Source organism: Theropithecus gelada, chromosome 6 (assembly GCF_003255815.1).
Source record: "Theropithecus gelada isolate Dixy chromosome 6, Tgel_1.0, whole genome shotgun sequence".
In the NCBI taxonomy this organism is placed as follows: Eukaryota; Metazoa; Chordata; class Mammalia; order Primates; family Cercopithecidae; genus Theropithecus; species Theropithecus gelada.
The window spans coordinates 64,121,431-64,137,928 of record NC_037673.1 but is presented as its reverse complement, the minus strand read 5'-3'; the positions used below and the strand labels follow the sequence as shown (position 1 = coordinate 64,137,928).

The window sequence follows — 16,498 nt, the reverse complement described above, 5'->3', positions numbered from 1 at the left end:
CAGTAGATACCTAGCCCACTTATTCCAAGGCCAGCCCTAATAGACTCCAACCACTCTCAGAGGAATAACGAAAGGGTGAATGGAGAAAAATCATAAAAACATATAAACCAAATACAAAATTCTAAGTCCCCCATCTGAGTGAATGAATCCCCCCTCTCAGCCAATGGCATTCCAAAGCAAACCTGAAAAACTAGTTCAGGCTATGATAAGAAGAGAGGGTCGGACATGCCCCATGATACCCTCCTTCTCTCTGGAATTCAGCACAACTGACCAGCTGACATTAAAACAGAGATCTTAAGACTGACAAAGCAGGCTCTTTGTAGTAAGAGACCAAATTCCAATGTGACTCTAGTATAGCATCACATGACAGATAGCAGGCCCTGAAAGAAATTAAAGTACTTTACCCCAAAATATATTTTTTGATAGATTTTTAAATGGCTCTGCAAATCTGTCTCTTGTGGAGAAAATCTACACTCTGTAGAGACTCTCTTCCCTTTCCAGAACTTTTCCTGATCCAGGAGAGATTAAGAGTCTGATACCTTTTAAGGCCTGACAAGAGACATTTACCATCTGTTCTACATAATAAGAACCCTGGTTTCCACAATCACTTATCTTAACCCGGACACTCCTTTCTACTGATTCCAGGTCTTAGATAATAACTCTTTCAACCAACTGCCAATATCAGAAAATCTTTGAATCCACCTATGATCTGTAAGCACCACCCACCCAGCTATCCCACCTTTCCACACCAAACCAATGCATAATTTACATGTATTGATAGGTGTCTTATGTTTCCTGAAGATGTATAATACCAAGTGTAACCCAACCATCTTGGGCACATGTTCTCAGGACCTCTTGGGATGATGCCTCAGGCCTTGGTCGCAGAATAAATCCCTTCAAATATTTTACAGAGTTTGACTATTTTTCATTCACAAACCCTATAAAGAGGAATATTGTTACCAGCTACTAGTATTGTTGCTAGAACAGTTAATTAAAATAAGTAAAACCTTTTAAATTGCCTCTGGGATAATTTGAATACTCTCAGCAACTCCTCAGCATGCAGAGACATACTTTTCCAGGACTGTTATACATATTAGGAGCTGCTTCTGCTTTGGGTTTCTGCTGCTGGATATTCTATTTTTTTTTTGGAGACGAAGTCTCGCTCTGTCGCCCAGGCTGGACTGCAGTGGTGTGATCTCAGCTCACTGCAAGCTCTGCCTCCCAGGTTCATGCCATTCTCTTGCCTCAGTCTCCCGAGTAGCTGCGACTACAGGCACCTGCCACCATGCCCAGCTAATTTTTTATATTTTTTAGTAGAGATGGGGTTTCACTGTGTTAGCCAGGATGGTCTCGATCTCCTGACCTTGTGATCTGCCTGCCTTGGCCTCCCAACGTACTGGGATTACAGATGTGAGCCACTGCACCCAGCCTTTTTTTTTTGAGACAGAGTCTCACTCTGTTGCCCAGGTTGGCATGGGCATGATCTCAGCTCACTGCAACCTCCACCTCCTAGGTTCAAATGATTCTCCTGCCTCAGCCTCTGGAGTAGCTGGGATTACAGGCATGCACCTCCAAGCCTGGTTATTTTTTGTATTTTTCAGTAGACATGGGATTTTTGTCATGTTGGCTAGGCTGGTCTTGAACTCCTGACCTCAGGTGATCCACCTGCCTTGGCCTCCCAAAGTGCTAGGATTACAGGCATGAGCCACCGCGCCTGGCCTTGGATATTCCTTTAAAAGCATCCTTAAAGCATGTGTGTGGACATAAAGATGGGAATAATAGACACTAGGGTCTACTAGGTCTACTAGTGCAGGGAGACAAAGGGGAAAGGGCTGGAAAACTACAGTTTGGGTACTATATTCACTCACTACCTGGGTGTCAGGATCATTTTTACCCCAAACCTTAGTGTCATGCAATATACTCCTGTAGCAAATCTACACATGTACTTCCTGAACCTAAAAGTTGAAATTATTTTTCGAAAGAGTTGGAAAAATTTTATAAATAAAAATACATTTAAAACAGCTGCCGCAATCAAACATCATAAACCAATCCATCAATCAAGCATGTGTGGCCAGAGAACTTAAAGCTAAGAAACTGCCAAGTGTCAGTCACTGCTTCTACTAAAATGAAGTGATAATTGCAGATAATTTTATAGATCCCAGACCTACAAAGCCATGAAACAATGCACCAAGGCTTATAATTAAACAAGGTGGAGGAAAGGTCATTTTAAGTAGCGGGGAGAACCTATTTGCTAAGAATAGATAATACAGTTTCCTCCTTCTCTGTACCAAGACATCTGAAAGACCACTTAAAAGCAGGAGGCGGCACAGGAGCTGGCCTGGCAGGTTTCCTGCTCCTCTCTCCAGGGTATAAACACCATCAAGGCACTCTAGGGAATTCCATGAAAAAAGAAGCCTCTCTGTCCTGGAGAGCTGTTTATTTAGGCAATTAACAAAACACAAAGGAGTCTTTTAAAAATAAATAATGGCTGCCAGGGACACCTTGGTTTGGCTCCTAACCATCTTGGGCTCACATCTTGGGCTTTTCCACTTTCCTTGCCTGAAAACAAACATTTCCCTGTGAATTTTTCCACTTAGAAATGTGATTTCAGGACTTACATGCAAAATATGGGTGGATTTTAGAAAAAAAGTACCACAACAATAATGGCACTTTCATAAATACAGACAGTACAAATTAGTTATTAGAAAAATCTAAATCAAACAACATGCAGAAGGTTGATGTGTTCCATACTGAATTGAAACCATGAAGGATCTGGCATCAGCCATCCAGCCGTGGCATCACCACTTGTCCTCATGGCGCAGGCACAGTGACAGAACCTAAGAGAACGGGGCAGGTCCATTGCTTGGAGGCTCCCAATCTAGGAGGGGGAGACAGATTTGTACAGACTCCACAAATGTCTGCACTATGTAGTTATTATACCGGGCACCTTGCTGAACACAAAGAACAGGCATTCAGAGTCACATCTCTTTGATGGGATAAAAATCTAAAGCAACAAATCTAGTTCTGAAGCTAAGTGTAATAATATGCCATCATAAATGCTATTATCTCATTTGCTTCATCCCCTGGCTTCAGGTAGTATATACTAAAGCATTTCAAGATTATCACAATTTATCATCATAATTTTTTCTATGATGTTCTGGCATTAACCAATTGGTATCTGCCACTGTAGATATTTTAGTTACTGTCAAATCATATTTATTTGGAGCAATCTTTATTATGAGACAAAATTAACCAAATACACACACACACACACACACACACACACACAAATACAGGTGTGATATATTTTCTTATTCAAAATAGAATGTTTACATAATTGTTATTCAAATTACTTAAAAATCTACATAAATACTTGGTTAAAGCAATTTTAATCCTACTTCCATACAATCACTGAGTATTTTACATAAAATATTTCAAGAATACCAAAAATACAGAGGGTATAATATAAACACCCATATACACACTACCACATTAATGATATACGTGAAACTCCTTGCAGAGGCCTCTCAAATCCAATTTACTTCATTTTCTCCACTAGTAAGTGACCTTTATCATAAACTTGCTTTCCATGCATCTTTTATACCTTTACTGTAAATGCCTGTATTCAGAAACAACATATTGTTTTGCATACTTTTAAGTTTTATAATATAAACGCCATCTTGTACCTGGAATTTGCTTTTAGCACTTATCATTCTATTCTTGATAATTATACCTGCTGATACATATAATCTTGTCCAGTTACTTTACCTGCTGTATAATATTTCACTATCTGACTATATTATGATTTTGACAGGTAGCTGGAAGGAGGGGGATAAGACAATGTGATAACTTTAGTTCCAAGGAGAATGAGGGGGAAAGTACAGGAAGTATCTGGGATCAGAAGCAGCCTTGGCAAATGGCTATTCATTGAATGGAAAAAGAAGAGAAATAGCTAAAATCCAGCTGTCTAGGAAGCTGTAATGCCTCTGGAAAAGTGATCTGGAGTTACTTGATTATCTCATAACAGCATCTTGCCTAGAAAGCTGTTTCCCTCACTTCTCTTGTCTATTACCCAGTCACAATCATTGCTTCTACACCTTTTAAAAATGTTTATAAAACAAGAGAGTCTTCAAGTTAGTTCTCATTAAAATGATCATAAATAATAAATTAGTGAGGATCTGAATTTCTTCTTCTAGACAGAATAGTTTGCTTTTATATACTTTCAATTAATAACAAAAAAAAATTTCCTGAGGTCTTTCATTTCTGAAAGCTTTCAATGTAATATATGTTTTTACCATGATTCTGGATATAAAAGTTATCTTTAAGCTTATTTAAAGCAATATTCAAAATTTTCAAAAAAATGTGGAAAACCCCGTAAGTTTCAGAATGCTGAAAATGCAATTTTAAAACTGCTATCTTTCAAGACATACAGATTTGAAGCAGTAGATATATCAAAAGAGGCCTTTTCAGTCTTTATCAAGGTACACACTCTCTAACAAGTTGGATCACATTGCTATATAACCAAAGACAGTAAGAAATACATCACACTGTGTGCAGTTGCTTATGTTAATATGGAACAACAACAACAAAAAAGAGACTGAAAAGAACAGCAGGAGCAAATCTCTAATCTTTCTGGGAGAAGATATAAAAAGATTTCAAAGCATTTATGGAGGAGTCATGTACGCAGTAAATAAACAAAGTGTTAACAGGTTTAATTATCAGGTACTATTACGTTGGCTAGCTGATACTAATAAAGATACATTTGTGCCTTTCTTCATTAGATTTGTATAAAATTACTCTAGCATTTATTTTAAAAAGCATTTTCCCTTTCTCAAAGTCATAAAAGAACCTTGCACGAGGAAAGTAATTACTGGCATTCTGTACAGTATTCACTAAAAACGCTGAGTGACAGGGGGTTCTAGCACAGCTATATCAGGCATCGTTAATTCTCTGGGGAATATTCGTGTTTAACAGAAAATACAAAATAGCATGTTTATTTTTAGTTTATCTCACTTGAAAGTACTAATTTTCCCAGAATTCACTAAAAAAGTAGATTTGTGTTCACATATACATATATAGTGTGCTTCATGTTCATCATCTGAATGCTCAATTGACTTTTAACAGGGAGGGGAGTTTAAATGGCTCTGATGTAAATCAAACTTTCTCTTACTATCTTTCCAAAGGATGGGCTCCAAACAACTTATGTCATTATTCTTTTTTCATTAAAGATCCCATTTTCTCAAATAAAGAAACTTAAAATACTTTCCTTATCACGTATTTTCACATCAACTCATGGCTATCAGCTAACATTAACAGAATTGAGACTTAAGTGCAAAAGAGGAAATTACCCTTAAATAGAAACATGAAATCTAATTCTGTAATTAACATGATCTTTATAATATTATTGGAAACACTAATGTGATAAAACAAGAAACAAAAAACAAAACCCATGTGCAATCTATTAAAAAGACTAAAAGCAAGATTTGACTGAAGTTCTGAAGCTTTCAAATAAAAGAGAAAGGGTGTTTAAGCCTTAAAGAAAAGTGCAAAAAAGCAAATGAGATTTTTTTCTATAAAAGTATTTCATGTAGTTTTCTATTTTTCTTTTGTCTTGTCATGATGGGAAATATCAAAAAGTTTGGACTTTTCCAAGTTTAGGCAACAGAGTCCTAATCATGATGCAGAAGAGGAAAGAGTTTAATTCTAAGTCCACTTCCTATAGCAAACTATTTTCTGTTAAAGTCTAGCACAGAGAGATGGAAGCTAAAAGCTAGTGACAATTTATCTTGGCACATTCTCCAAAAATAATAATCCAGTATCTGCCTGGCAGCCTAAGCTTGTACAAAAGACAGGAAGCAAAATGGACAGTAATAAAATGTTCACAGCTGATGAATTTTTGGTTCTTAGATGCAAAGGCTGAAATTTTCCAAAATTTAGCCTAGAATAAACCCTATATTTCAACAGTTACCAAATTTTTTTCTAATCCTCCAAGAGGAGAGTTGTAAAAACTTATCTTAAATACTATTTTTTTAAAGGAGGTGCTCCATCTACTAACTTCTTCAACTTAAATCAGACATCAAATGTAAATGTTTCCAGACCAGCCCTTACACAGTACTATTGGATAACAAATCTGACTTTAAATGTAGTCAAATATTGAGGGTAGTTAATTCTGTCCTCAATTTCATTCTGCAACTTGCTAATGGAAAAAAAACTATGATTTGTGCAAATATATTAATGGTCTTAAAAATAAAAGATTAAAACACACTATAAAGAAATCAAGTCAAAGTTCGTAAATCCATTATTTTAATACAAGCGCATGACATGAATCAGTTCAGTAAGATCTAGATCTAATAATGGAAAGTTCAACTGATTCAAAGTCTCCAATTCAGATTCAAAAGTACATAATTTACTCCATATAAAATCCATAGTATAAAAAAATCATGGATTTCAGATCATAAAGAACACTAATTCTTGATTCAGATCAATTTACACTATCTCCTGACCAAATAATGTTTTTGCTTGATTATATAACAGCATTAAAAAAAATTAAGATTCTCCAAGGAATAAATATGCATTTAGGTTTACAATGCCCATATGGAACAAACCCTGAAAATTATGAAATTATTACTGTTTGACTTTTATAAGTAAATTCAGTTTTTTGTTTTCTTCAGTTGATTATCATTCATTTTACAATTGCCACTAATGACTCAGAGAAGAATCATACTATAAACTATATATTAATAAAAAGAAAACAAGGAAACAAAATCCTACTACTTACAAACTTCCTCTTCTGGGGAGACTCAGCTCCTTCTGCAAAAGAAAAAAAAAAAAACCATATATAAGTGATGCTGCATTAACCTTAGAGTACTACGATACCAAACGGATAACAAAGAACGTATCATCCCTCATTATGCTTGATTTGGCATTTCCTATACTGAAAACATTTTAATGTCATAATTTTATGCTGGATCCCTTCTTACACGGTTCTCTTTACACACTGTGTTTAAGGTACAAACACAGCTTATCTGAATTCCAGAGCAGAAAAACCATCAATCTTCCCAAAGCAACTACAGTAAAATACTGAGTTGAGTTACATGGCCCTACAATTGAGCATACGGAAAATCTGAGCAAGCAAAGAATTTATCCAAACCGGATTTAGCTATAAGAAGTAGGAGACATTTTGCAGGATTATAATTAAATGAAAGGTGCAATGAAAGGGACAATTAAATCGAACTATTTGCCCTCAACAGAAATATATTCATGCAAAACATTATGCATACCAAAGATTGCACTTTCTATTTTTTAAATGATAATGGAAAAGATTTCCTTTTGGTGTTATTTCTCAAAACATCCATTTATTCATTGGAATATTTAAAAGCAGCTTAATCAACTTCTAAAAGGTAATCAGACAGCCATGACAATTATTAGTGTGCTTCATAGTTTTAAAAGGGTGCCTTCACACTTCTCTCAATTTGAGATTCTTATCTACCTAATCATCAAGAGGCTGTGGAAAACCAAAAAAAAAAAAAAAAAAAACACGCAAGAAAACAAGCCAACCAAAGAAATAAACAAAAATAGATTCAGAAATACCTCTATCCACTAATGAAGTTTTCAAAGCTCAAGAATAATTACTTGCTGTCAATTATTGAAGAATAGGAAGCGATGAGTCATTTGGCTATTTAAACTCAAACTGAAGCCCACTATGACTAAATTTGGTTATTCATGCCCATAATTCTCATTTATTTTTCTGCCTTTCAGGTGCTTGAGCATTATCCTTTGAAAGGTATTTCCCCATCAGCTTCAAACTCACCTTTCCTGTCTCTTATTTTTATTGACTATTTCAATGTTTGTCATGGACAGCAGGCTTAGCTATCACTTTTCCACAGCAAAACTTACTCCAGCACAGCTTACAGAAAGTGGCCACGAGAGTGTCAGACCAGAGCAGAGGAGAGCTCTGTGGCTGCTGCTTTAAACACAGCAGGCCTTACTTATTAACTGGCAAATACATTTCCATACAGATATAGTAATCACATAACTGTTTAAAAGCAAGAAAAACAATCAGCAACTTTAGGAATGAATTGTCATCTTCTTTCTCCCAATAGCAAATGTTTTCTTTTCAAGGGCTCTAGGGTTCAGTGGTAAAGTGCCTTTTTGTTTTGTTTTGCTTTGCTTTTTTCTTTAATCCTTGATTAGCTCCAAGAAATTATAGTGTTTGCTGAACTTGGCTCCCTGATTCTAAAACATAAATATACCTTCATTTACTAAAACCTCTAATGACAGGAGAAAAGTCTCTGACCAAGACCGTTTTCCTTGGGAACCAAAACATAAATAGAAAACCAATGAGTAATTTTCTATACATGGATCTTTGGTTACAACAAGCATTGAGAAATCTGTGTTGTATTCAGGTTAAAGAAAAGAAAAAGAACTTCCTAGATGTAATAGCTCAACACACTATATTTTTTACTTTTTAATTTTTATTTATTTTTAGGATGAGGTCTCACTACATTGCCCAAGCTGATCTCAAACTCCTGGGTTCAAGCATCCACCTGCCTCAGCCTCCTGAGTAGCCAAGATTACAAAGTACACCACACTGTACCAGACCCAGGCCATTTCTCCTAGAAAGAAATTGATACTACTGCAGAGCAAAAGGTCTAGAGACCAAATGAATAATACTGCTCTGTCCAGTAAGTTGATCTGACAGCCGCATAAAAGGTACCTGAGGTATTATCATTAATAACAACAAAATAATAAATCAGATGTTATTTCAACTATATATGCAAATAGATCATTCAGAAGACATAAGAGGAAAGGGACCAAATGAATGACCCGAACAGTTCCATCAATCATATTCCACCAAATGACCCGAGCATAAACTGGCTGCTTTGCTCTGAGAAAAAGCTGCTGAAACAGCAAGATAAGGGATAAAAACCAACTCTGCTTTTAATCAGAAGTCTTTCCAGTAGGTCTAGAATTATGAGTTCTAAACAAGGAGGAAGGTTACAGTGGGTAACCCAGCACTGCTGCTCCACAGGATGGCAGCCGAGATTCCAAGATGAGGAGCAAAGGACATTTAATAGGCCACTGTCAACTGACCTGAAGCTACCACGCTAACCAAGCTGAAGGAGCTAATCCACCTGACGGCTTGAATGTCAGGCTCAGGACTGGAAACTCAATTTGGTAGCAAATTGGAATCACATGTGATGGTAATAAAGTGAGAGAAATGAATGTGCTGTGGCCAAGACCTTGTGAACAGTAGCTGCAAAAGTCTGCAAATACCAGGAGGGCTAAGCAATTGCAGCCTGAGCAGGAAGCAGCTCCTGCCCTAATGGATGAGGGCCACATGCTGATAAATCTGCACCCGTCAGACGTAAATGAACGGCATCAAGGCATTTTATCGCCAAAGTCCCTGCGGTACTTTGTGTATGTGTCCTCATTTTATTTTCTTAATGTCAGGATAAGGTCACTAACACATACTCAGATAATTAGATAAGACGTGGAATTGGTCTGAGTCATAAACCTAAGCTTGTGCTTGACATATGTGGAGTGTGTGTTAAAAATTTACTGTCAGGTAAGAATTGGAGGAGGAAAGAAAAAGGGAAAAAAGAAAAAACAGCAAGAAGTATCCATCTGAACTAAACAATTTGCTAATTGTTGACACTGGATTAAAGAAATTCTTAAGATTAAAAATTTCTAGATTTTCATTGATATTGATGATTCAATGACGTTTAACATTGTTTAGAGTTCCTGTTTATCATTACTTGCTTGATATTTTATCCTCCCCCCGGACTTTTACGTGTTAACTAGCAAATATTTGCATTAAAGATAAAGATTAAATAAAATTAATCTTGTCTGAGAATCCTGTTATTTTTGAGATCTCTCAACGTACCTGAGGATACCAAAAGATCCCTCCAATCCTGGAAGAAAACTCATGGAGAGTCTGACAAGAAAGAAGGGTAAATGATTCTGCTCCTTTCTCCCAGCCATCCTTAGCTTCAAAAAGAGAAGGCAACTGTTTCATTCATGAAGACAGGGGAGAAAACTGCAATGTTTTACAGGTACGAGCAATCACCACAGTGGTAATTTTAAAACTATTTATAATTTTTAATATTTAACAGCTACTCATAGACAAACAAAACAATACTGCTATACATGCTGCACGTGTTTAGAAAATCTCTGAACTCTTCTTTCCTAACTAAGGGGAAATTTATGATTTGAAAGAGGACATTTACAGAAGCCCAAATAATATATGTAGATACTCCCTTCTTCAAGCCGTAGAGCTTAAATCTCCTCTCTTTGAGAGTGGGCTGAGACCTAGTGACTCACTTCCAAATAACAGAATACAGAAAGGGAACAATAGCAACATTATAGTGGGGAGACCTGCAGATACCACCATAACTGAGTGATCAAGGTTAACGTCATCAGTGGTAAGCCATGCTGACATCACGCTGCCATCCTCTGATATGATGTGATGAGAAGAACACTTCATGCCTGTGGTATTCTCTCCAAAATCCAGAACCCCATTCTAATCGTGAAAAAGCCTCAGGCGAACCCAAATGGAGGAACCTTCTAAAAACATGTGACCAGTGCCCCTGAAAGCTGTCAAGGCTGTGAAAAACAAGAATAAATTGACCAACTGTCACAGATGAGAGAGGACTAAGGGTGGCTAAAGGCAATGAAGAATCTCGAATAAATGAAGAATCTTGAATTGGATTCTCAATCAGAAAAAGGACATTAGTGGAAAACTTGGTGATAGCTAAATAAAGTTTGTAGTTTAGATGATAACAATGTCCCAATGTTAAAGTCATGATTTTGACAAATATATTAAGGTTACATATGAGGTCAACATTTTGAGGGACTGGAAGAAGGGTATACAATAATTTTCTGAGCTATCTTGTAAATGTTCTGTAAATTTTAAAATTATTCCAAAATATTAAAGAAAGCGTATCAAAACAGGGAGACAGGGAGAAGGGAAGGCTGGTGTGGGGCTGGAGAACAGAAGAAATGAACACATAAATATCTAAATATTCAAAGCTTACTTTAAGGTAATATTTAATACCAATTTTTTAGGAAGCTATAGAAATACTGTAGGTGAAAGAGATTCTGGCTAGGACCAGCAATGAAGATGGGAAGGAGTAGTCAGATTTGAGATACATTTTCATAAGATTTACACAGAAACTGGATGTGAAGCATGAAAGACAAAGCAAGGAGAAGTCATAAGTTTTTGGCCTGAGCAAATAGTTAGATGGAAAACCGGTTCAGCTTTGACATGCTACATTCAGGATGTCTGTCTGTAAGAATTCCAAGTAGAAGATTCCAAACAGGCAACTAGACAAATGAATCTGGGTGCAAGAAAAAGGTTAAGGCTGGAGGTAGATTTTGGAGTCATTAACACTAAGATTGTATGTAAGCCATGGGACTGGATGAAATGGAGAGAATTGATAGAAAAAGGAAAACAGACACACCTGGTTACAAAGCCATGGGGGCTCTGCCATTTAAAATAAAGAAGAAGGGAGGATTGTGCTATACATTGTTAACTAACCTATTGCTCTATCCAGCAGCTGGGGTTCTTGAAAGCAACAGAAATTGAATGAGACTGGCAAGTAAACAATCAATGTATGGACGACTACTGGCACCCCTGAAGGCAATAGGATGATTGGGCAGACAAGGTCAGAAAGTGGGCAGGAACCAAAAAATTAAACCCAGAAAGTATGACCACACCCAGGGAAAAGCCCAGTTAGGACATCTCTGCAGCTGAACCTTGAGTGGGAGCTCAGCCTCCAGGAAGAATCCCTAACTGCCCCCACACACCTTCACTTCGTCTCTCCTCGCAGGTGTCCTGTGAGGGTTACATGATCACACCTGGGTCTCTGCCCCAGCTTCCAAGTGGGCAGGAAAAAGGAATATTGGCTCCCTCACTAGTATCGTGGGAGGTGGGGCCAAGTCTACCAAGATCCACACTTTGGGAGTTCCTCCAAAAAACAAAGGGAATTTGGAAGTTGAGCAACTTGCCTTCTGCACCATGACTCCCAAACCCCACATAGAAACAGAGTGGCAATGTCCAGCACACACCATTCCCTCATCCCTTTCCTGACACCAATGAATTTCAAGTGCATGCACTTCCTCATCATCATCTTTCTTTCATTAGTCATTGGTGGCCTCATCCTATGACTGAGTTACTGCAAGTACTCTGCACTAACAATTAATTTACGAAAAGAGTTCAAAGAAGCCAAGATGTGTAAGGCAGTATATTAGGTGCTTTTAGGGACACATAAGGAAAAACAAAACACATTTAAAAGCTAGTTGGGGGCAACATACACACACACATATAAAACAAAAGAGTTATCACCAGGTGCAAGATTATGCAGTATTACTTAAATGTGTAAATGCTAACAGAGGAGAAAAAATAAAAAGGAAAGAGATAATTCAGCTCAAGTAGTGATTCTGAAGCCTGGTAACACATTAATGTCACCCAGGGAGTTTTTAAAAATACTAACGCCTGAGCCCCACCCCTAGAGATCTAGAGAGAGTGGTTTGCGTATGTTGTTTATTAGAGGTTGGTAGTTAAGTTCCCCTAAGGAGTATTGGTTTGCATAAACCATTTGCCTTTGGATTGTTTTTCTCTTTAGGGAATATTAATTTTCTGGGCTGTCATTACAAAGGTAAAGCTTCAGGTTTTTACTTATTTCCTTTGCAAGGGAGAAGCAGTGTGAGGCAAGGAAAGGTACTCAAAATGGAGCTCTCACTACTTGACAAAGCATAGGATCTCCTAAAGAAATGCTTTGGGTGCCATTTTTCTGGTCTGCACTTCTGAGAGTGACTTGTGAAGGCAGAAGCAGAGGACAAAACAGTTCATACCATAGAACCAGATCTTACACAGGACTTAGCTGTAAATCATCAGAAGGTAAAAATGGTCTACATTCTAACAACACTTGAAAAATCCAGTAAGTTGCTCATAAATACATGTTTTCCTAAATGAAGACAGTAGTCAAGCTGGAAAACCAGTAGGGAGATCCCCATAGAAATGCCTGAAGAGTCAAACCACCCAACCTGTAAAATAACAGTAAAATCCTTGTGGGAAATGTGACATGGATGGAGAATCCTAAATTATCTTTCTCTTTTCACAGATTTTATTTCATTTTCTTTTTGTATCTATAATCATAATGCACTTTCATATATTTATTTGTGCTAGTAAAGTTAAGCAAAATAAACCGGCCAGGCACAGTGGCTTATGCCTATAATCTCTCAGGATTTTGGGAGGCCGAGACAGGTGGATCACTTGAGGTCAGGAGTTCAAGACCAGCCTGGCCAACATGGCAAAACCCGTCTCTACTAAAAAAAAAAAAAAAAAATACAAAAAAAAAAAATTAGCTGGGTGTGGTGGCATGTGCCTGTAGTCCCAGTTACTCAGGAGGCTGAGGCAGGAGAATCGCTTGAACCCAGAAGGTGGGGGTTGCAGTGAGCCGAGATGGTGCCACAGCACTTCAGCCTGGGCTAAAGAGCAAGACTCCGACTTAAAAAAACAACAACATCAAAAAAAACCCAAAATGAACCACAAAATGCTAAAACAAAATGCTTGCTGGGTTTATATGTAAATTTTATTTGATCAAAACCACAACAGTCACTTTCTTTGAAAAATAAAGAAATTAGCTACCTTATTCCTTTCTTTCCAAGTTGGCTTTTTCTGCTATGAACCTAAATGAACAAGACTGTGATATCAGTCCTCATAAGCTCTTTATACAGACAAAGTCACTGTCTAGTGTGGCTTATTAAGATTTTATCATAAACTGAGTCTAGAAGCTTCATCACAAAATCAGCTGGCTGCCTGGATAAGACACACAAGTCTTCCCATGGAAAGTCCAGAGGAGATCAGCAATTGACCAGAGTTGCAAAGCCATGAGATAGTGGAATCAAATGAACCTATATCATCCAGTTCCAATTTTTTCCCCTATACTCCACCATGGAAATGCCAGAGAGTGGGAGACAGTGGTGATGTGAGGTACTGAAAGGAGAGGTTTGAATAAATACACAAGCAGGGAGGGCTGGTACTGATAATAAAGAGGCCACTCTTTCCCCTAACGAGGAAGAAAGGAACAGGTGAAAACAGGTAGTTTTCAAAGATGGAGCAAAGTAAAACTGGAGCAATTCACTTGAAGTTCTGTAATTTCAGTAATACAGAAGGCAAAACTCTTCTACCAAGGGCAAAGGCAAGGGCACATTTGGGGATTAAAGCAAACAAAATGGGTTTCCTTTATTCAATCACACACTTTTTAGTAAAGGTGGATAGGGCTGGTGCTGTGCCAGACCCTGGGGATAAAGGACTTTACTCGCTGTAAAATACAGTGTGAAAAGGCCTGGAATGGAGGTCTTTTCAAAGTATGCAGTAATACAAAAGGGAGGGGGGTGATCAGTTTCTTTGAGGAGGGTCAGGACTGTTTCTTCCCCAACATTTCTTGTTATTCATGCTAACAAAATACAGTGGAAATGATACTACCTTCAATGTCAAGGATAAGTTCCAATTAAACTAATGACAAAACTCACTCTTTTTGTCAAAGTAATTGGTTTAAAGATGACATGTGACTCAACCTGAGCAAGTAAGATGCAAAATGATGTTTGCTCAGGGTTTCTGGGAAAGAACTTCCTCCCTTGTCCGAGAGATCTAATGGGAAAGAAGTAGCATTAAACCCATGAAGCTAATGACAGCCCCAAGAATAGGCATCACAGGTGGCAGACAAGAAAGCGTGGTAGAAACTGGGACTTGGGTGAAATCTCTGAAACACATCTACCCTTGCGTGTGTTTGGACTTCTCTGGTATATGAGCCAATCGAGTCTCTTTATTGTTTAAACCAGTTTAACTTGCATTTTCTAGTCTTTGTAATTCAAAAATTCTTAAGTGACACAATACTTGAGCCTAGTCTTTCTTTTGCAATGTCTGGGAATTAGCCAGGCAGCCTTGGGAGTAGGTGAGGAAGGGGAATTCTAGAAAAGAGAACAGACGCACCTGGTAGGGTGGAGTGAAACAGAACGCACTCATGAAACAACATGGCTGGAACAGACAGCAGGAAGGAAAAATCAGCAGGACAGGAGTATAGAGGCAGGGAAGGGTTTTGGAAGTGGCTGCCTTTATCTTATAGGCAATGGGGAGCTCATGGAACATTTTGAAGAAGAAAATAAGCTGACCTAATCAACATGTTAAAAAAGATAACTCTGGCATCAGGGTGTCACATTGCTCTGGGAGGGCAACATGGGAAAGAAGTTAGGAAGCATGGCTGAGGGCCAGGAACAAGGAAGAGGCAGTGAGGAGGAGGAGGAGGAGGAGGAGGAGGAGGTGGAGGAGGAGGGGGGGGGCAGAGTCAAGAGAACATTGTGTGTACAGGATCCACAGGAGTTGAGAGGAAATGCTCAACTCCTGGGCCGGTTTAGAACAGTTGTGGGAGCTCAGGACAGGGTACCATCCAGAGATGAGGAAAAAAGACTGTCTAAAAGCACTGAGGGCCCTTCAGAAGTTAAACGTAATGAAAATCTGAAAGTGGATGAAAAGATGGTAAAACCATTTAAGTTATACCAGTGTGTCCCTGATGAGTAGGAATATGAGACAAATTGTAAGATAAAATCCCAGATTTTGCTTAGATGAAAAGTTAAACATCATTCATGACAACCACCTTTTCCACCTTTAAATTTTTTACACAAATAGTGGGAACTGTCTTTCTTTACTAAACTCATCTACCTTCACTACCTTAATAATGGCATCTCACATTTACTGCACAGTGACATACATTATCTTAAACTTCACTATTATTCTCCTTTTACAGATGAGAGAACTGAGGTACAGACAGGCTAAGTAACTCACACAAGGTCATAGAGCTAGTAAAAGGCTTAGCTTGTCTTTGAATCCACATCTGCCCAAGTCCAGAGTTCATTAATTATTTTTCATCACCAAGTAATGACTTGATACATTTGCACCACAGACTCCTCGTATAGGCTATCAAGCTGCATTCATAGTTGGTAACACACTGTCAATTACTCTTAGGAGAGAAAAAACACAGATCTTGGCAACTCTTTCTAAGCAAATTTCACACTTACTTTTATAGACTCTGATTTTATTTGAAGCAAAGCCCTGTGAATATGTTACTTTTAACACAGACCTTTTAAAGCAGAAGAAGCGTAACAAGTCAAATAATCAGCTAACCTCAAGTAAATGGACAAATGAAACAAGCTTCCTTTCTAGCCAATTACTATGGGTTTTGATGCTTCCTAACACGTTATACCCTTGATGTCAAAATCAAGCTTGAGAATCAGACATCTGTACACATACGGTCTTCCAAGTCAGTATGACCTAGGGGGAATCTGTCTCCTAAGTCAAAGTTTACATGCTTCTCTGCAGGGTTTTGCTGAGTAGTAGCCAACACTTACATGAATAACAGCTCTAGATTATTGTTTATTATATACTAAGTGAAGTGCATTATTATATCAAGGTTAATAGCTTCCACAGTCATATTGT

General features: G+C 37.9%; 1 protein-coding gene across 2 annotated transcripts in view; it reads right to left on the bottom strand.

Annotated features, from left to right (window-relative positions):
- Positions 1–16,498, bottom strand: part of MAST4 (microtubule associated serine/threonine kinase family member 4) — a 576,259-nt gene that overhangs the window by 269,253 nt on the left and 290,508 nt on the right. For both annotated transcript variants that reach the window (XM_025387801.1, XM_025387802.1), the window contains one exon: positions 6,779–6,810. In XM_025387801.1, the coding sequence (XP_025243586.1) occupies positions 6,779–6,810 (32 nt within the window). The remainder of the gene's footprint in view (positions 1–6,778; positions 6,811–16,498) is intronic.